The sequence below is a fragment of the Oncorhynchus mykiss genome, chromosome 25 (assembly GCF_057628025.1).
Source record: "Oncorhynchus mykiss isolate SJ-2025 chromosome 25, ASM5762802v1, whole genome shotgun sequence".
Classification (NCBI taxonomy): domain Eukaryota; kingdom Metazoa; phylum Chordata; class Actinopteri; order Salmoniformes; family Salmonidae; genus Oncorhynchus; species Oncorhynchus mykiss.
In genome coordinates, this window is record NC_143046.1 from 16940525 (window position 1) to 16960819 (window position 20295).

The following is a 20295-nucleotide window of genomic DNA, read 5'->3' on the forward strand; positions in this document are numbered from 1 at the left end:
CAATAATCAATGAACAGCAGCGTAGCGGTAATCATAAATCTAATCAATAATCAATGAACAGCAGCGTAGCGGTAATCATAAATCTAATCAATAATCAATGAACAGCAGCGTAGTGGTAATCATAAATCTAATCAATAATCATTTTAGCAGAAGCGCAGGGGGGGGGGGGGGGGGGCAGTAGTTGTTAGTCTTTTAACAATCTTCTGGCAAAAGCATGGAGAACAGGCCTTTCTCAGACACCGTCTGGCATGAAGGTCCTGGATGGCTGGGAGCTCACTTCCAGTGACGCTCTGGGCCGTCCGAACCACCCTCTGTAGGGCCTTACAGGTCACCTTACAGGTGCAGGTGCCATACCAGACGGTGATACAACAACCATGCTCTCGATGGTGCAGCTGTAAAAGTTCCTAAGGATCTGAGGGGCCATGCCAAATCGTATCAGCCTTCTGAGGGAGAAGAGGCACTACCATGCTTTCTTCATGACTGTGCTGGTGTGAGAGGGCCATGTTAAGTCCTCAGTGATGTGGACACTGAGGAACTTGAAACTCTTGACCCTCTCCACTGCAGCCCCTGTTTCTTGAAGTCCCCAATCAGCTCCTTGGTCTTGCTGACATTGGGGGAGAGGTTGTTCTCCCAGCACCACACTACCAGGTTTCTGACATCCTCCCTGTTGGTCGTTACAGTTGGGTGATCATAATATGAAACCAATATCGAGGATTAAGATGGAATATGATTTGATAATCTCCTTAGTGTTATACATGTGAATCTTTAGTCAGCATGCTTCAATGTAGCCTATAGTCTTATGGGTGAGATATAGTTAAGTAGGCTCGGCAATTTTGCCAACAAATCATTGGTTGAGCTGGGCGGGAGGATACAATGTTGCTATTGTTGATTGTCAGAACATATGTTGCACTGACTTGTGCTGGACCATAGCCCATTGTGATTGAGACCAAGCTCATGAGCTCACCAAGCTCTTCAAGCACCGCCGATTCAGCCGCCACAATGGCTGGCCGCCGCAGCTGTGTGAATTCGCTCTGGTCGGGCACCGAGCGGGTTCGGATTGGCGAACGGCTGAAAGCGACCCTGGCCGGAATCCTAGAGCTGGACCTGCTCCGGGGACAACATTTAGACATGATCGATGCGGAACTAGACCTCAAAGACACCAGCAGCACCGATACCACGGTGACTGTCATCACTGATAAACAGGAGGAAAACCTTGAGAGCGCAGCCTCGGATGGCTCTGCGACATCCCGCAGGCAACAGGTCAGTCAGTGTGTGTGTAGACCCAGATCTCTTGACAAGATTGGTTGTTATTAAATATGAATGCATGCTGATCTGCAAGTAAGGCATTCCCATCCCGTTCCATCAAACAGACTGCTGCGCTGCGCTTCTCCACTGGTTGGATGCGATGGAGTCATAAGCACGGAGCGACATTGATTACACAAAGGTGTAAATAATTCTAATAGAATTGACAGCAATCCATCCGCCTCTACTGCTTCTAATTCCGTCTTGTATCAGTCAAGGTTAAGAAGACAACGGGTGTTATGGTTCTGTCCCCTTCTGGATCTCATATGATGAGTGTCAATGCCCACATCTATTTCACATTCCAGTTTTCCCCAAGGACATCTCATAGAAATGTATCTGTGTAAAGAATGTGCACTGTCGTACACACCCTATAGACACAATTCTACTCATAGGTCAGGTCATTCTGTAGATTTCTACAGTTCTATATTCTGCATAGAACAAACGTCTTCTTTGTAAGTAGGCTACTGTAGTATGGGAATAGGTTGATATTTTTGTGGGAGATAAGATTATTTGATTGGGAAAGCCCCATAGTAAAACAACTTGGTGCAAGTGTAAGTTGTAGACCTATTGAATAAAGTTTATCACTTGCATAGTTGGTACAATACTAAGAATAGAATACAGAAGGTCACATAGCCCTACACATAGCCTGAGTTTGAAGTCTGAAGTTGAACCTGATAGTCTGTGAACCCCCTGACCTCATGTAGGTTAGGCTAACATGCTGCTTTGTTGTTACAGTGTTTGGTGAACAGTCACTTAGCTCCAGTAATAGGGACAACTCAAGTCATTCCCTTTTTATTAATCAAATAGAGCATGGTCATCATATCCCGAGGGAATGAATCAGCACAGCATTCTACTTACTGCCTTTTCCTTCTCAGAAACCCTGCATCGATTTATTCTCTAGGTTCCCTGTGGCTTTCAGCAGCATCCATCCTAAGCTATGTTAAATGGTATTAGTCATCACCCACACCATAGAGACTAGCGCTGTAGCTGCCTTTCCATCCGCCAACGCAGACCTGATTTGCATATTAAACAACAAATGAAGAGACAAGTTACTTCTGCTGTTGTTATTTTCAACATGACACGTTATCACTTCTCCAATTCTGCCCACAGGGGAGAGGAGAGAGGGAAGAGGAGAGAGGGAAGAGGAAAGGGGAGAGGAGAGAGGGAAGAGGAGAGGGGAGAGGCGAGAGGGAAGAGGAGAGGGGAGAGGGTAGAGGAGAGGAGGAGGGAAGAGGAGAGAGGGAAGAGAAGAGAGGGGAGAGGAGAGAGGGAAGAGGAGAGTGGGAAGAGGAGAGGAGAGGGGAGAGGAGAGAGGGAAGAGGAGAGGAGAGAGGGAAGAGGAGAGGAGAGAGGGGAGAAGAGAGAGAGAAGAGGAGAGGGGGAGCAGAGAGGGAAGAGGAGAGGGAAGAGGAGAGGGAAGAGGAGAGAGGAAGAGGAGCGAGGAGAGGGAAGAGGAGAGAGGGAAAAGGATAGAGGGGAAATGTGACTGGATATACAGACTGCAGTTAGTCACTCTCTTTCTCCAATATGTCTCTCTCTCTCGCTCTCTCTGTGGCTATTTGAACTATCACAGTGGGGTAACAGTAGTACAGTACGGTTGCACCCCATCAACACTTGATTTGCTGCCAAAGCCCACACTGTGATCACCCTCACCAGCATTCTTCTATGTACATTTGCACCATTACATGTATTGCTGGCCCTATATCAACCCCCAGCCCACACAGAGAAACATGACATCAGAGGGCATTATCTTCGGTTGATACGTCTCCTCTGCTTCTTCAGTTACAGTCAACAGAATTCATTAATAATGCATAGTATGCAGGTGTATAACCAATATCTGCCTGCAAGTGCTGTTAATAATGTAGCCTATCTTTCCCAACGTCTCAAAAAAGATGCTTCCCATTTTGAAAACAACTTATAAAGGCTTTATAGAGTATTCATAAAGTGTTCGTGAGCCCTACATAGATGCTTCATGAAAGTACGTCACAAAAGTATGTTATACGTTCACATTATGTGGTCCGTCGTTCTTAATGGAGTATTTTCTGTCATTTGTCTTTGCATTGTGTGGACATATTGTACCTTTAGGGAAAATGACTGAGTCTCTGTCTCACATAGAAGGACATCATCATCATATTACAGTAGTGTTAGAACTGAGGGGCCCCCACCTGCCTCTCTCTCTCTTCCTCATCTCATACTAGAAGTTTACACTGTGGTAACTTCATGTCCATGGAAGAGTGGGGGTATACGTGTGTTTGTACATGGCCCTGACGGTTCCCAGAGTGTGTGTATGCGTGCACACTTGCGCAACTGTGTGTATGAGCTCGCTTTCTATGTGTGTGTTTGTGTGCATGTGCACGCTAGTGTGCGAGCGAATCTTAGGGCATTTGCTATTTGTGTTTTAGAGTGTGGCAGGCAGGCAGGCAGGCTCTGGATGAGTTGAATGTTCTTCTGCTAGGTCTGTTGTGTGGGTGGAGAGTGAGCAGGAACCGGAGCATTTGCACATCGTTACAACATTGTATATAGACATAATATGACATTTGAAATGTCTCATTTCCTATAGAACTTTTGTGAGTGTAATGTTAACTGTTTATTTTTTACTGTTTATTTCACTTTTGTAATATTATCTATTACACTTGCTTTGACAATGTAAACATGTGTTTCCCATGACAATAAAGCCCTTTCAATTGAATTGAGAGCAGCTGTAGCTATGGTGAGCTTGGTAGCTTTAAGATATTATGGGGGTTGAGCGGGATATTCATCACACTTGTTCTCTCCCTGACTCACTCACTCTTTCACTCTCCTCTTTTTGCTCACCCTTAGCTCTCCCACTCTCAAGCACCCACTCACTTCCCCTTAGCTCCCCCACTCTCAAGCACCCACTCACTTCCCCTTAGCTCCCCCACTTTCAAGAACCCACTCACTTCCCCTTAGAGAATGACTTTTCTAACTAAAAGTAGCAGAAGAGAGAGAAGGAGACAGAGAGAGATAAGAGACAGAGAGAGAGAGAAGGAGACAGAGAGAGAGAGAAGGAGACAGAGAGAGAGAAGGAGACAGAGAGAGAGAGAAGGAGACAGAGAGAGGAGACAGAGAGAGAGAGAGAAAACGAAGCAAAGCTTGTAAGCTGAAGAAGAAGAGATAAGCAGGATCAGTTTTTTTCCTGCCCCCACCCCCCGTCATCCTCCCTTATCCCCCTCTCCTCCTGTCCCCACCCCCTGTCATCCTCCCTTATCTCCCTCTCCTCCTGACCCCACCCCGTCATCCTCCCTTATCCCCCTCTCCTCCTGACCCCACCCCATCATCCTCCCTTATCCCCCTCTCCTCCTGACCCCACCCCCCTGTCATCCTCCCTTATCCCCCTCTCCTCCTGACCCCACCCCTCTGTCATCCTCCCTTATCCCCCTCTCCTCCTGACCCCACCCCCCTGTCATCCTCCCTTATCCCCCTCTCCTCCTGACCCCACCCCCCAGTCATCCTCCCTTATCCCCCTCTCCTCCTGCCCCCACCCCCTGTCATCCTCCCTTATCCCCCTCTCCTCCTGTCCCCACCCCCCGTCATCCTCCCTTATCCCCCTCTCCTCCTGACCCCACCCCCCTGTCATCCTCCCTTATCTCCCTCTCCTCCTGACCCCACCCCGTCATCCTCCCTTATCCCCCTCTCCTCCTGACCCCACCCCCCCATCATCCTCCCTTATCCCCCTCTCCTCCTGACCCCACCCCCCTGTCATCCTCCCTTATCCCCCTCTCCTCCTGACCCCACCCCCCAGTCATCCTCCCTTATCCCCCTCTCCTCCTGACCCCACCCCTCTGTCATCCTCCCTTATCCCCCTCTCCTCCTGACCCCACCCCCCCAGTCATCCTCCCTTATCCCCCTCTCCTCCTGCCCCCACCCCCCCGTCATCCTCCCTTATCCCCCTCTCCTCCTGCCCCCACCCCCCCAGTCATCCTCCCTTATCCCCCTCTCCTCCTGCCCCCACCCCTCTGTCATCCTCCCTTATCCCCCTCTCCTCCTGACCCCACCCCCCGTCATCCTCCCTTATCCCCCTCTCCTCCTGACCCCACCCCCCAGTCATCCTCCCTTATCCCCCTCTCCTCCTGACCCCACCCCCCCATCATCCTCCCTTATCCCCCTCTCCTCCTGCCCCCACCCCCCTGTCATCCTCCCTTATCCCCCTCTCCTCCTGCCCCCACCCCTCTGTCATCCTCCCTTATCCCCCTCTCCTCCTGACCCCACCCCCCGTCATCCTCCCTTATCCCCCTCTCCTCCTGACCCCACCCCCCAGTCATCCTCCCTTATCCCCCTCTCCTCCTGACCCCACCCCCCCATCATCCTCCCTTATCCCCCTCTCCTCCTGCCCCCACCCCCCTGTCATCCTCCCTTATCCCCCTCTCCTCCTGACCCCACCCCCCCAGTCATCCTCCCTTATCCCCCTCTCCTCCTGACCCCACCCCCTGTCATCCTCCCTTATCCCCCTCTCCTCCTGCCCCCACCCCCCTGTCATCCTCCCTTATCCCCCTCTCCTCCTGACCCCACCCCCCTGTCATCCTCCCTTATCCCCCTCTCCTCCTGACCCCACCCCCCAGTCATCCTCCCTTATCCCCCTCTCCTCCTGACCCCACCCCCCTGTCATCCTCCCTTATCCCCCTCTCCTCCTGACCCCACCCCCCCAGTCATCCTCCCTTATCCCCCTCTCCTCCTGCCCCCACTACTCTTTGTTAAGTCATCTGTCTTCCCCTATTATTCCTTAAAGTCCCCTTCTCTCCCCTCTGAGGGAGCGTGCACCCTAAATGGCACCCTATTCCCTATGTAGTGCACTACTTTTGACCATTGCCCTATGGGCCCCATAGGGAATAGGGTACCATTTGGGACACATCCCTGTCTTCTCCTCTCAGTTAGGCAGTATGAGTCACCTGTTTTGTCTCCTGTTTATCTCCGTAGTAACGGTGGATTGATCAGGCCTGACTGTGAACAATGCCCCCTGTTGTCCCCTCCACCCCATAACCCTATCCAGCTAATATAGGGCATCACCGCAGGGGTCAAGGGTCATCACATTCATCTAAGTAAGAAGAAAGTCATGTATTGGCTTTTGAGGAGAAAGAACACATCATGTTCACGAGTGTTCTAGAACTTCCAGTAAGGCTGATGACATCAGTGTTTAGTAAATAAGAACATTATAGATCCATTCTACACCACTCTCTAATTGTCATCTCTTTAAAGGCAAGTTGTGACTTGAATACCCCTGTTTTCTGTCTTTCAGGTTCCCTCTTCTCCTTCAGAAACAGTGTTACCATGCCACACCAGCACGTTGGACAAGGACAGTGGGGGGAACTCTGGAGGAGATGGGCAGGTTCGTTCCAGAGTTGATGGGGATGGTGGGGATAACTCACGCTGCTCCACCCTCTCTTGGGATGCTCCATCTGACCTGCTCTTACCCCCAGAACTTGATGGTGCAGTCCAGCTGGACTATTACTCCAGGCCCAGCTCAGGTAATGGGCTGTGTGGTTGTGTGATCGTACCATGGGGGCGTAATTTGGGGGTGGTCTGTGACACCCATAGGGCTTTGGCCAGGGCTGGACTACCAATTCTGGGGCCCCGGGGTACCTACAGTACCTCCAGGGGGCTTGTGATGTGTTCATATGTTATTTGGAGGGGCCCTGACCTCGAGCCCTGCATGCCCATTCTGTAACCTGGGCCTGGCTTTGGCCAATAACACAGTTTTGTTTACTTTGTGAGACACCATGTTGAAAAGCCATATTAAATATTAACCCTCTCCTCTCCCTGTTCCTTTATTTACCCCTCTCTTGTTATCTTCTTAACACCACTTAATCACTCTTTGTGGTGACCACCTTCTCACTCTCTCTCTGGGCCTACACTCTCTCTCCCTTTCTTGCTCCCAATCTCTCTTCCTCCCTCTTTATTTCTCCCACCCTCCATCCTTCTGTAGGTTTTTATTCAGTCAGTGGCAGCTCCCTATCAGACTCCTGCTACTCTGTGTCCAGTGAGGCATCCCTGGCCCAGGGGGGTCCAGTAAAAGGTGGGCTAGTCCGGGCTGGACCAGGACCACCCTCAGGGGGAGCCTTCAGGCTGTGGGAGCAGCGGGCTCTCTCTGCAGACCACAGAGACACCCAGTGGCCGGAGGCCACGCAGCAGCCAAGGACTCAGAGCATTGAGGAGACCACAGAGATCACTGATAGGAGACCAGTGTCTACGGGTCAGATAAATATAAATGCACTCACTCTTCAGTACAGTTCATCTGTATTTAACCAGTAGAGACCATTCAGACATAATTATCACTATTTTACAGGGAGTCCTGTGACCATGGTCCTAGATAAATGTTACTGTTTTACAGGGAGTCCTGGGACCATGGTCCTAGATAAATGTTACTGTTTTACAGGGAGTCCTGGGACCATGGTCCTAGATAAATGTTACTGTTTTACAGGGAGTCCTGGGACCATGGTCCTAGATAAATGTTACTGTTTTACAGGGAGTCCTGGGACCATGGTCCTAGATAAATGTTACTGTTTTACAGGGAGTCCTGGGACCATGGTCCTAGATAAATGTTACTGTTTTCCAGAGTCCTGGGACCATGGTCCTAGATAAATGTTACTGTTTTACAGGGAGTCCTGGGACCATGGTCCTAGATAAATGTTACTGTTTTACAGAGTCCTGGGACCATAGTCCTAGATAAATGTCACTGTTTTCCAGAGTCCTGTGAACATAGTCCTAGATAAATGTCACTGTTTTCCAGAGAGTCCTGGGACCATAGTCCTAGATAAATGTCACTGCTTTCCAGAGAGTCCTGGGACCATAGTCCTAGATAAATGTCACTGTTTTCCAGGGAGTCCTGGGACCATAGTCCTAGATAAATGTTACTGTTTTACAGAGTCCTGGGACCATAGTCCTAGATAAATGTCACTGTTTTCCAGAGTCCTGTGAACATAGTCCTAGATAAATGTCACTGTTTTCCAGGGAGTCCTGGGACCATAGTCCTAGATAAATGTCACTGCTTTCCAGAGAGTCCTGGAAACATAGTCCTAGATAAATGTCACTGCTTTCCAGAGAGTCCTGGGACCATAGTCCTAGATAAATGCTTTTGCTTCTTCACAAGCTGACTGACATTCATCAACTTTCTGTCTCTCGTCCTTTGATCCCAGTTGACCTGGAAATGAACAGCCTTTTCTTCCTGTCTGACCTGTGCGCCAGCCTGGGCGACCCCCATGCCGGCTCCCTCCTCCCGCTCCCTGACCTCCGACCCCAACTCGACCCCAGGTTCTGTTCTGACCTGGTGTCCCGGAGAACCAAGGAGGTGTACCCGTACCCCAGCCCCCTCCATGCCGTGGCCCTCCAGAGCCCCCTCTTCACCTACAGTCAGGACCCCTCTCCCTCCCCTCGCCTCTCGCCCAGTCCGGACTCCTTTACCCAGGCTGAAGAATCTCAGTCCACTCCCCTCTTCCGGCCCCCCCAGCCTCCTCAGCCCTCCACCTTCACCCAGCTGGAGCAGTACATCACTAGGCTGGCTCACCAGTACCGAAGCCGGATTGCCCCCCCTGACACCACCCTTACCGCCATCCCCAGGCAAGGCTCCCACAGGGGCCCCAGAACCCCTGGCCACGGCTCCACTCAGTCGCTGTCGGCCTTTGAGAGCCGCAGTACCCCCTCCAACCTGACAGGGGGCAGTGTGACGCCCTGCAAGTCTTTTCTGGGTAACTCTGCACGGGTCAGCCTCAGCAGTATCAGTAAGAAGGCCAGTAGGAACTCCATAAACCTGGGCCACCTGCCCTCAGTGACAGGAGAAGATCTCAAAATCAACCTCCATCTCAACCTCAGTCTCAACCTCAGCCCCAATCTGAACAAAAACCTGGGTTTAGACTCAAACTCCAAGGAAGGTATTAGCACTAGTGGTGTATTAAGGAGTGACCATGCTACCCCCACTGCCTCCCCCTCTCCTTCCACCTCCTCCCTCTCCAGTGCCGCCACTCCCACCCCTGCCCTGAGGGTGAGGCCACGCATCTCAACCTGTCCCTCCAACCTCAATCACCGGAGCTCTCTGGAGGTCACCGGGTCAGGGGCTGGGTCAGGTCTAGGAATCTCCCGATCACTGGACTGGAGTAGATTGGATTCTTCACCAGGGAAAGTGACAATGAGTCAACCCAGCGTCAATGCCCCGGACGCCAGCCCGAGTATGCTCAGCGAGGACTCAGCGATGGTGGGGGAGATCTCCCGTCTCTCTGGCCTGCCCCGGGCTGTGGTGGTGGGGCTGATGGAGCAGGGTGTGGAGCTGGATGTTGACTGCTTCCAGAGCGACACCGAGAGAAAAGGTCAGGGGTCAGAGTTTAAAGGCCAAAGCTCCTCCCCTTCCTCTCGCCAGACAGCCCGGAATGACCACCAGTCTCATCATCATGATTATTCCAGTGTCCGCCACCTCCACGCCAGTAACGAGACTGACCTCGACCCCCAGAGGCCGATCCATCTGTCCCTCAGTGTCACCAACTCCTCCAGTTCCCATTCCAGTAGCCCCAATCACCCTTACCAGTCCACCTCAAACCATCCATCTACCCATCATCATGTCACCCACCACCACACACATACCTTCCACTGCCAACAAACCCCTTCCCCATCCGACCCCTCCTCCTCTACTGCCTCCTCCCCCTCGTCTCGTGACCACCCCAGGGTACGCTCCCCACCCCGCCCTCTCCAGCCCTCCCCCCTCGCCACTACTCCATTCTCTGTGTTCCGGCGGGATGACCCATTCCAGTGCTCCCTGCCTCGTGTCAGGGACAGCAGCTCACCACAAGGGGGCGGCATCCGGCCCAGAGGGGGGTCGCTTCGGCAGTGTGCAGGGGGTGGAGTGGGTAGATGGAGGGTAGATGGGGAGGGAGAAGGATGGAAGAGGGTGGATGGGGAGGGGCTCTACCAGGGGAAGCATGTGTCCAGGGAGTTGGTGAGGGCATCGACGGTAAGCAGCTTCCACAGGAAAGGGAGGTGCTACAGCAGCAACTGGGGAGAGGAAGGCAGTCACGACACGGCCCAGACGCCAAAGAAGGGGGCAGACAAACTCTGGAGGGACTTCGAAGGGCATTCATGGGGGAAAGAAGCTGAGGAGGAGAACAAGGAGAGGTGGAAGAGAGAGGGGATCAGGAGAAAGAAGGACAATTACCAAAAGGAAAAGCAGCAGGGCAACAAAGAGACAGAGAGGCGACAGAAAGAGAGCAGTGCCTCAAAACGCAAAGGGAAGGGTGGTGGTGGTGGCTGGGACAAGCGTAGCTCCAGCCTGAGGCTGTCCAGACAGGCTCTGTTCCGCAGTGAGTCCCAGGGGGAAGTGCTGGATCCTCGAGCCCTAAAAGAGGAGCATCTGAGGGGGGCACAGTGGACCTCCTCCCTGGACATCGGCAGAGGCATGGAGCTCAGTGTGGAGGGGGTTCGTCCGTTGGTGTTTGGAGGAAGAGCAGAAGAAGAAAAGCGCTTGTCCTCTACTGCCAGCCTCTTCCACCTCTCTAGCTCTCAGAGCCTAGAGGATAGCTGTCCCTCCCTCTCTCCTCCTCTCTCCTCCCCATCGTTCTCTCCATCCCCTCCAAGTAGGGCACCCCTCACACGCTCACGCTCGCTGAGGGACCTGAGTAAAAGGGTGTTTAGCTCAGTGAGGTCTCTCAGTTTGAAACACAAGACGTCAAGGAAGTGAGAAAATCACAGAAAGTGTTTTTGCCACTAAGTTACAGTCAATATTCAGGCAGTTGTATTTTGGCTGATAAGGGGGTGCCAATGTTTTCCCTTTCTAAACTTGATTCTGTTGAACTTGACTCTCAGTAGTACTATGTGTGACTGTGTGTGTCTGTGTGAGTGGTCCCCTTTGCATGCAGCTCTGTGACATCTCTGTGGACGGTCACAGCTATCGGTAGTCTGAGCTTGTTCTCCTCTCGGAGTGTATATCAAATAGAAGTTTACACACTGTATGTTGCCTTTGAAGTACAATCATATTGGCTATAAAGACCAAAATCAGCAAACAAAATGTTGTATAAATGAATATTGTGCTCAGGATTTTGAAATGGATATCAGTAAAGTAATCATTAAGAATAAAATGTTATTTGAAACAAATGTGTATCTTGGATTATTATTAATAAAAGGCAACTAATACAACTTATTTGACTCTGAATACTTCCATCCACCTCGCTGCAGTAACGCCAGTGCACCGCAGCAGTAACGCCAGTGTACCGCTGCAGTAACGCCAGTGCACCGCAGCAGTAACGCCAGTGTACCGCTGCAGTAACGCCAGTGCACCGCAGCAGTAACGCCAGTGTACCGCTGCAGTAACGCCAGTGTACCGCTGCAGTAACGCCAGTGTACCGCTGCAGTAACGCCAGTGTACCGCTGCAGTAACGCCAGTGTACCGCTGCAGTAACGCCAGTGTACCGCAGCAGTAACGCCAGTGCACCGCTGCAGTAACGCCAGTGTACCGCTGCAGTAACGCCAGTGTACCGCTGCAGTAACGCCAGTGTACCGCTGCAGTAACGCCAGTGTACCGCTGCAGTAACGCCAGTGTACCGCTGCAGTAACGCCAGTGTACCGCTGCAGTAACGCCAGTGTACCGCAGCAGTAACGCCAGTGCACCGCTGCAGTAACGCCAGTGTACCGCTGCAGTAACGCCAGTGTACCGCTGCAGTAACGCCAGTGTACCGCTGCAGTAACGCCAGTGTACCGCTGCAGTAACGCCAGTGTACCGCTGCAGTAACGCCAGTGTACCGCTGCAGTAACGCCAGTGTACCGCTGCAGTAACGCCAGTGCACCGCAGCAGTAACGCCAGTGCACCGCTGCAGTAACGCCAGTGTACCGCTGCAGTAACGCCAGTGCACCGCAGCAGTAACGCCAGTGCACCGCAGCAGTAACGCCAGTGCACCGCTGCAGTAACGCCAGTGCACCGCAGCAGTAACGCCAGTGCACCGCTGCAGTAACGCCAGTGTACCGCTGCAGTAACGCCAGTGCACCGCAGCAGTAACGCCAGTGCACCGCAGCAGTAACGCCAGTGCACCGCAGCAGTAACGCCAGTGCACCGCTGCAGTAACGCCAGTGTACCGCTGCAGTAACGCCAGTGTACCGCTGCAGTAACGCCAGTGTACCGCTGCAGTAACGCCAGTGTACCGCTGCAGTAACGCCAGTGTACCGCTGCAGTAACGCCAGTGTACCGCAGCAGTAACGCCAGTGTACCGCTGCAGTAACGCCAGTGTACCGCTGCAGTAACGCCAGTGTACCGCTGCAGTAACGCCAGTGCACCGCTGCAGTAACGCCAGTGTACCGCTGCAGTAACGCCAGTGTACCGCTGCAGTAACGCCAGTGTACCGCTGCAGTAACGCCAGTGCACCGCAGCAGTAACGCCAGTGTACCGCTGCAGTAACGCCAGTGTACCGCTGCAGTAACGCCAGTGCACCGCCGCAGTAGTAACGCCAGTGCACCGCAGCAGTAGTAACGCCAGTGCACCGCAGCAGTAGTAACGCCAGTATACCGCTGCAGTAACGCCAGTGCACCGCAGCAGTAACGCCAGTATACCGCTGCAGTAACGCCAGTGCACCGCAGCAGTAACGCCAGTATACCGCTGCAGTAACGCCAGTGCACCACAGTAGTTACGCCAATGTACCACAGTAGTTACGCCAATGTACCACAGTAGTAACGCCAGTGCACCGCAGCAGTAGTAACGCCAGTGCACCGCCGCAGTAGTAACGCCAGTGCGCCGCCGCAGTAGTAGCGCCAGTGTACCACAGTAGTTACGCCAATGTACCACAGTAGTTACGCCAGTGTACCACAGTAGTTACGCCAGTGTACCACAGTAGTTACGCCAGTGTACCGCACCAGTAACGCCAGTGTACCGCACCAGTAACGCCAGTGTACCGCACCAGTAACGCCAGTGTACCGCAGCAGTAGTAACGCCAGTGCGCCGCCGCAGTAGTAGCGCCAGTGTACCACAGTAGTTACGCCAATGTACCACAGTAGTTACGCCAGTGTACCACAGTAGTTACGCCAGTGTACCACAGTAGTTACGCCAGTGTACCACAGTAGTTACGCCAGTGTACCGCACCAGTAACGCCAGTGTACCGCACCAGCAACGCCAGTGCACCGCAGTAGTAACGCCAGTGCACCGCACCAGTAACGCCAGTGTACCGCAGCAGTAGTAACGCCAGTGTACCGCAGCAGTAGTAACGCCAGTGTACCGCAGCAGTAGTAACGCCAGTGTACCGCAGCAGTAGTAACGCCAGTGTACCGCAGCAGTAGTAACGCCAGTGTACCGCAGCAGTAACGCCAGTGTACCGCAGCAGTAGTAACGCCAGTGTACCGCTGTCATTTCAAAAAATATTTATTAAGTTGAATCAAAACATTTTGTACACAAAAAGTGTACAGTGTACCGCAGCAGTAGTAACGCCAGTGTACCGCAGCAGTAGTAACGCCAGTGTACCGCAGCAGTAGTAACGCCAGTGTACCGCAGCAGTAGTAACACCAGAGTACTGCAGCAGTAGTAACGCCAGTGTACCGCAGCAGTAGTAACGCCAGTGTACCGCAGCAGTAGTAACGCCAGTGTACCGCAGCAGTAGTAACGCCAGTGTACCGCTGTCATTTCAAAAAATATTTATTAAGTTGAATCAAAACATTTTGTACACAAAAAGTAACACAACTGATCATTAGACCAGAAACAACCACATTCAGAAGGCATAATAGGACTTTGAGTTTGAACAGTGCACAAAACAGTCTCTTTTAGTACCCTCACTTTGACCTTCAACCCTTTTGAGCCTCCAACGACATAGCTTCCTGTTGGTCATCAGGCAAATATCTACTCATTATGTGATCAATATATTATGTGATCAATATTAGCCAACCGGCCTTACTTAGGCCGATTCCCTCTAACATGCTGTAGCTCTTCTTAGGTGTCCAGTCTAGGTTTGTTTCCTCTTTCTTCTCCAGTGCTCTTCTCAATCCTCAGGGTCAAAACAACAGAACATCCCTCCTGATGGGAACTTATTTCTGGGTGACTCCTCCGCTGGCCCCCTCCCCTGCTCTCTGACTGGAGGAGAACATGCCTCGGTACAGAGCCTTCTCCTTCTGGTACTCTGTGCTCAGCCTATCCTCCGCTTGCTGCAGGTGCCTCCTCACATTAGTGTCTGTTAAAGAGACACAGTGACAAATAAAGTTATTCAAATTTCAGTCAACATTAGGGGAATGGGAATAGCATAGACACAAAAATAAAACAATATATTGTGATCTACTTCATTCTGTTGGGGAATAGAATAGTATGCCTATAACACGCCCTCACAACTCATCAATAAACGTTTTTGTTTTACTCAAAGGCTGTGGTAGGGAGAGCGGTCAAAAAGCTGAGCTACCATTGGGTTGTCCTTTGCTGGCCTGAGTGAGGTATTGCTTGGCACTCTGTGCGTTTCCCAGCTGCAGAGAGGCCACTCCTGCTCTGTACAGGGCCTTGATGTCACCCGGACGCCACTGCAACACCCGCAAGCTGTACTCCTGGACACGCGTGTAGTCTACACATTCTCTCTGCAACAGACAGGCTAAGAAAGGGGGTGAGACAGAAAAGGGAGAAAAGTCAGTCAAGAAAGAGGGGGGATTGTTCATTGTGTTCAGGATTATACATGACTTTAAAAGGGTTATTCACTGCATGCCACGTATCGAGGCCTGTAATACCTGCTAAATTGTTGTAGCAGTCCACCTGTGTGTTCCTAAGTAGTTCTTCCTGTCCTGCGGTGAGTACAGGAGCCTCAGGACCAAACCCCTTCACTGCCGCAGTGACATCAGAGTCTAAACTACGCAGAACGAGCAACGAACGGTGGTAACGTCCAATGGCAGAACGAAGGTTTTTCTCTTTGTAGAATTTGTTCCCCTCCATTTTTAGGTGGATAGCATCTTGGAGCTGGGAGTCTACTTTGGCACCTGAGGGGCCAGGACTGGTAGAAGAAGAGCCTGAACAGCTTGCCACTGCAGCCCCGGCCCCCAGCTCCATAATCTCACCACCTGGTGGCTCTGGACTCGCCATGGTACTTGATGGCCAGTGGAGATGGGAACATAAGTACACGAGAAGACATGATATTAGATGACTAGACACATTGTTGTGTTACTTGGGTGGTACACACCAACACTAAATCTTAAGACAAAACTTAGCCAATGTCACTAGCCGGCTACCACCCAGTTACTCAACCCTGCACCTTAGAGGCTGCTGCCCTATGTACATAGACATGGAACATTGTTCACTTTAATAATGTTTACATAATGTTTTACTCACTTCATATGTATATACTGTATTCTACTCACTGCCACTCCGAAATTGCTCGTCCTAATATTTATATATTTCTTAATTCTATCGTTTACTTTGAGATTTGTGTACTTTTGTGAACTGTTAGATACTAACGTTCCTGCGCTGTTGGAGCTAGGGCCACAAGTATTTCGGTACACCCGCAATATCATCTGCTAAATATGTGTATGTGACCAATAAAACGTGTAATTTCTTATGAGTAAAGAACTGGAGGTGCTATTGCCCTGAAATCTGAAACCTTCCCTTGATGTTAAACACAATATATTGGAAAAGAAAAACTAGCTAGTCATTTCAACTTATTCACTAAGACGTTATATGGAGTGTCCTACCTAGGTCCTGTACGAGCTAACAAGAAAAAACGTGTTTTTTTATGCTAGCTTGCGCGATAGACACGCATGTGAGTGAACAAGATGCAAAGTAACTTCCAATTGACATGGTCATATGTTGACCGTTATAAAAAATTGTAATAGCGACTCACCTTACAGTCTATTGATCTTTACACAAAAGACAAATAAAATACTTGAACTTGTCCACCTAGCTAGAGCACATCCAAACAATCACAACATTGGTGTTCAGACAAGCACTTCCTGCTTTTTCTTCTTCTGTGGTGAGAGTACCCAACCTAGTTGACTGCAACGGAACTGATTTTATAGTTTTTTAGCGCCACCTGCTGTAGTAACATGGACATGACTATGTGATGCATCCATCAATGAAAGAGCGTTCATCAATACTGTAAAGTAAAATGGTGTAATGTTTATGTCTTTGGTGAATTAATGAAGAGTCCTAGAAGTTTGTAGAAGTTTGTTTGGAACAAATAAAATAATTCATAAATTGTAGATGACCTAGGCTGCATGCAGTATGTCTTATTTATATGACATAATCCTATAAATGATTTATAGGACAGACTTTTGCAATGGTCCATTGTTAGGAAGGTTGATCGGATTAATGTTGTCCTACTGACCGACTTTAAATGACAAGAGGTGGGGGTCGGCTTTGTACCCCCCTTTCGAACCTGGCGTACATTCTGTCCCATGCATCTTACATAACTAAAAAAAAAAAACACATATTTGTCGCTATTATGGATAATGATTGATTAAAAAGTATCATGATTAAAAAGTACCACGATTAAAAAGTACCACTCAGTTGATTGAGTCAAATAATACATTTGCAAAATGATAACGTTTTGACAGCATTCACTGCATCTCTAGGAAATGTGTCCAACGCTCCAGTATGTGTCGTATGCAAGTGCGTCACTGGCACATTTGTAAGGGGAAGGGAGTGTTGTAATGCTAGTTTGCGTGCAGTCTGTTCTTTAAATATCCTGTTTTCTTTCAGAAATATGACACATGGTAGTTTAATAATTCAAGATAATACCGAATAAACGGGACGGTACTGCCTGAAGATATCCTGTATTTAGTTCGTTTTGATCGAATCTTTTGGATTTAGGATATGGAGCTTGATCGGCGACTGTTGGTGGCTCACTGCGCAGCCCACACCCTGTCAGTACTGGCCGGGTTGATGGTGGTTGTCCCGCTGGCGCTAAACGGCTCAGCTTTCAAAGGGCGTTGTGCGCTTTTCACCACTGGTTCTTGGAGAACGGACAATCGAACCGACATTTCTGTGGAACAGGGTGAGATTTCACACTTGGTGGTACAGCAATGGGGTCCACCGTCTGCATGCCAGTTCGCAACTTTTGTCGGTGTTTTCACGGTGCTGTATGGTGCTGCGCAGGGCTGGCGAAGCATCTTCTATCTCCACGGACGGCTTGACGAGTGAGTAGGCTTTCCATAGGCTTTGAAATAGTTAATCAATAGTACAATAGTACATAAAGTAGGCCTATATATATATATACAGTTTTTTTGTGTGTTAAATATATATATATATATATATAAATATTTAAAAAACAACGATACAAATGGAAACATAAATGACATAACTAGCCTCATAATAATAATAATGACCATTATGAAATATCAAATAGTGCAATGCATTGTTAGTCATATGTGTCATCGGTAACTGCTATTACATAGTTATAACAGTTTACGTCAAATTACAATGTTTTCAGTAGTTCACAGTCACCAATGTTATTACTATGTTTATTTTCCAGCACCTTGTTCTCTGCCTTCCTGACCCTGATCCTGAGCCTGTGTGTGTTGTTCCTATCTGGAGGGGCTAGTGTCACCCTCTCCCTGGGGCTGGCCTCCTGGTGCAACACTGTCACAGACGACAACACCAGACCCTACAGGTAATGTTCATATACTGAGACATATATATCAACAGGTCGTACTTTAGGGTCTTCCAGGCCAGGTCATTTGGTCAGGAAAATCTCTGTGCATCGACCGGTGTGTTGCATACATTGCAGTGAGTGTGAGGGTCAAGCTGCAGGGGTTTGACTGTTGCCTTGTTAAATATTGACAGTTTCTTGTCTCTGTCTGTTTGCGTGCAGCTGTGCAGAATCCCAGTCCGTCCCCATGTACCTGGATGTAGAGACGTCCTCCTTCTACACTGAGCTCACTCTGGCAGAGGTATGTAGTCCCCCATAGCCCATATCTCATGCCAGTGGGCTTTCCCTGCTCAAAATAGAAATTGTCTGCTTTGCATTAACATGAGTGAGTCAGTGTACTTGTGATTTAGTTTCAGTTTTTTTCTCCCTCTGTGCTCTCTATTTCCCCTTACACCCTCTTCTTCTTCTTCTTCTTGTTATTATTATTGTTGCTGTTATTATTATTGTTATTATGATCATTGTTGTTATTATTATTATTATTAGTGTTCTTCTTCTTATTATTATTATCTTTCTCTTTTTGTTTCTCTATTCAATAATACTTATAATATATATTTTAACTGATAATAATCTTTCTCTCTCTCTCTCCAGGTTGCTCTGTGGAGTGTGACAGCATTGTGGCTGACCCACTCCATCCTGTCTTTCATGCGTCTCTACCACTCCCACAGCGAGCACATCAGCGGGCCCTGCCTGCCCAGGGAGAAGGAGCATCTCCTCGGTCACTCTTCCTCCTCCTCAGGCTCATCAGGATCAGACCGGGGCTCACCCTCACCCGCACAACCCCTATCAACAGCACCCAGCATCATCTTTGTCTAAACCCCTAATGCCAATGGAACTCCACGCAGCTACACATTATGAGGGGTGGAAATCTATATGAAACAAAGAAGCTAAGAATGTATTGATTCAAGAGACTGGACTACAGTTTGTAGTTTGATTGAACCCTTGTTTAAACCCATTTGAATTTTTATGAGTTCCATCCCTCATAACCCTTCATTACCAACACCCAGTGTTTTTATTGAACCCCAAGACCTTTGTTCTGCTAAATCTCATCACCACCACCATTCACCACTTACTGTAGCCTCTTATTTAACAGGGTTCAACCTCCAACCACAAATCGTCATCTACCAATTATTTTTCAGACCAAAGGGGATTCATTGAACGTACGGTAACCAAAAAAGGAATAAATGAAGTAATGTTATTGCATTTATTAATTAGATGTTTAACTAGTACCGTCTCATCTTAGAGTCTTAGACATACGGTTTAATATGTGATCACAATCAGTATGATATTAGTGACATTCATCAGTGCATAGCTCACTAACTTCATAACAAGGTAGCTGACTGACTGACCTGTGCCAAATTAGTTACATATAAATACTAAGTTATTATTTTACAGGGTTGTCTGTTTCAACAAAACATGACCTAAAAGTGTTTGTTCAATATGTATGTCTGTTATATCCAACAGTTCCAAAATTGGCAAATGTACCATTTGCATGTTGTGTGCAATAGATCCCAAGGCAAAAGTAATTCATTGTTTGAGTAAATGAACATTTGTACTGAGGCGCTTTCATTGAGAAGCAAGAAGCATATAGTATTTTTTGAAAGAGAGACACTATATTCAAATAGGATCACTGTGTGAGAAAGACACATTAATGTTTTATTGTGTCACAGAATCACTCTCTTCCTCTAGTGAAGGTTGTCGTATGATGCTATTTGTGTAGATGCAGCTCCTTTCAAGGCATTTGAAGCCTCCAGATTTTTCACAAATATATAGCTTTGATGATAGTAGTATCAGAACAAGTATATGTGTGAACTAGGCTGAGCCAAGAAGGTTTAGGGAGGTATAGGATAGAGACAGAATACACTCGGAAAAACACGTATTCCAAATTGTCTTGACCTTCAAACTCTGAACTCTGGCCTCAGTAGTCGCGGTGACACACATATAGCGGAAAAATAAACCGGAAGAGAGATAGACTGTCTATAATCTATTGCATTTTGGAGTATTACTGGCAATATTGATGATATTTTATACTGGTTATTTATGTTAATGTTTTTATTTAGCATCCTGTTTGTGTAAATCAAAAAATATCTTCCTATGAATAAAAAAAAGCGTTTTATTTTGGGGAGTTACTATGTTAATAACTTGTTGACATTGCGCTGGGCATGGAACTAGAAGTTGGCCTGCAGTGCTGATTTTAGATCAGTTTTGTTTGTTTCTAGATCATTCGTAGACAAACATTTGAATTGGTTGAGCAACGTCGGCTGATCCTAGATCTGTGCTTATTTGGTGAATAAAGGAAGCGTGATTGGTCAACCCAGTCCATCGGAATGAAACGTGTCTATGGGCGGACCCAATTTACACCAATAGCTGGTAGGGCTTGGATATCAAGGCGGGGTTATTTTCCCTATGGACC

The 20295-nt window shown here is 48.9% G+C and overlaps 3 protein-coding genes across 3 annotated transcripts; 2 read left to right on the forward strand and 1 right to left on the reverse strand.

Annotated features, from left to right (window-relative positions):
• The first annotated feature begins 638 nt into the window (after positions 1-638).
• Positions 639-11391, forward strand: LOC110504654 (uncharacterized). The gene is made up of 4 exons (XM_021583418.3): positions 639-1260; positions 6557-6785; positions 7244-7510; positions 8454-11391. The coding sequence occupies exons 1-4, from the start codon at positions 955-957 to the stop codon at positions 10976-10978; spliced, it is 3327 nt and encodes a 1108-aa protein (XP_021439093.3). The 5' UTR covers positions 639-954; the 3' UTR covers positions 10979-11391.
• A 2502-nt stretch (positions 11392-13893) lies between these two features.
• On the reverse strand, positions 13894-16839 carry LOC110504676 (tetratricopeptide repeat protein 9C). Its single transcript, XM_021583449.3, has 4 exons — positions 16080-16839; positions 14977-15329; positions 14661-14843; positions 13894-14438 (listed from the first exon to the last, which is right to left on the reverse strand). Exons 2-4 carry the CDS (start codon positions 15323-15325, stop codon positions 14296-14298), a joined length of 675 nt encoding a protein of 224 aa, XP_021439124.2. The 5' UTR covers positions 15326-15329; positions 16080-16839; the 3' UTR covers positions 13894-14295.
• Positions 16808-19998, forward strand: LOC110504674 (transmembrane protein 179). The gene is made up of 4 exons (XM_021583447.3): positions 16808-17373; positions 17709-17846; positions 18048-18126; positions 18474-19998. Exons 1-4 carry the CDS (start codon positions 17051-17053, stop codon positions 18696-18698), a joined length of 765 nt encoding a protein of 254 aa, XP_021439122.1. The 5' UTR covers positions 16808-17050; the 3' UTR covers positions 18699-19998.
• The last annotated feature ends 297 nt before the right edge of the window (positions 19999-20295 follow it).

What these genes read in the sequence shown, in the direction of transcription:
- LOC110504654 (XM_021583418.3), top strand. Translation starts at nt 955, where the DNA reads ATGAGCTCACCAAGCTCTTCAAGCACCGCCGATTCAGCCGCCACAATG. An exon ending in CGACATCCCGCAGGCAACAG is followed by an intron (nt 1,261 to 6,556) that starts GTCAGTCAGTGT and finishes TCTGTCTTTCAG; the next exon opens with GTTCCCTCTTCTCCTTCAGA. An exon ending in TTACTCCAGGCCCAGCTCAG is followed by an intron (nt 6,786 to 7,243) that starts GTAATGGGCTGT and finishes ATCCTTCTGTAG; the next exon opens with GTTTTTATTCAGTCAGTGGC.
- LOC110504676 (XM_021583449.3), bottom strand. Translation starts at nt 15,325, where the DNA reads ATGGCGAGTCCAGAGCCACCAGGTGGTGAGATTATGGAGCTGGGGGCC. An exon ending in CTGCTACAACAATTTAGCAG is followed by an intron (nt 14,844 to 14,976) that starts GTATTACAGGCC and finishes CCCCTTTCTTAG; the next exon opens with CCTGTCTGTTGCAGAGAGAA. An exon ending in CAGCAAAGGACAACCCAATG is followed by an intron (nt 14,439 to 14,660) that starts GTAGCTCAGCTT and finishes TCTCTTTAACAG; the next exon opens with ACACTAATGTGAGGAGGCAC.
- LOC110504674 (XM_021583447.3), top strand. Translation starts at nt 17,051, where the DNA reads ATGGAGCTTGATCGGCGACTGTTGGTGGCTCACTGCGCAGCCCACACC. An exon ending in CTCCACGGACGGCTTGACGA is followed by an intron (nt 17,374 to 17,708) that starts GTGAGTAGGCTT and finishes TTTATTTTCCAG; the next exon opens with CACCTTGTTCTCTGCCTTCC. An exon ending in GACAACACCAGACCCTACAG is followed by an intron (nt 17,847 to 18,047) that starts GTAATGTTCATA and finishes GTTTGCGTGCAG; the next exon opens with CTGTGCAGAATCCCAGTCCG.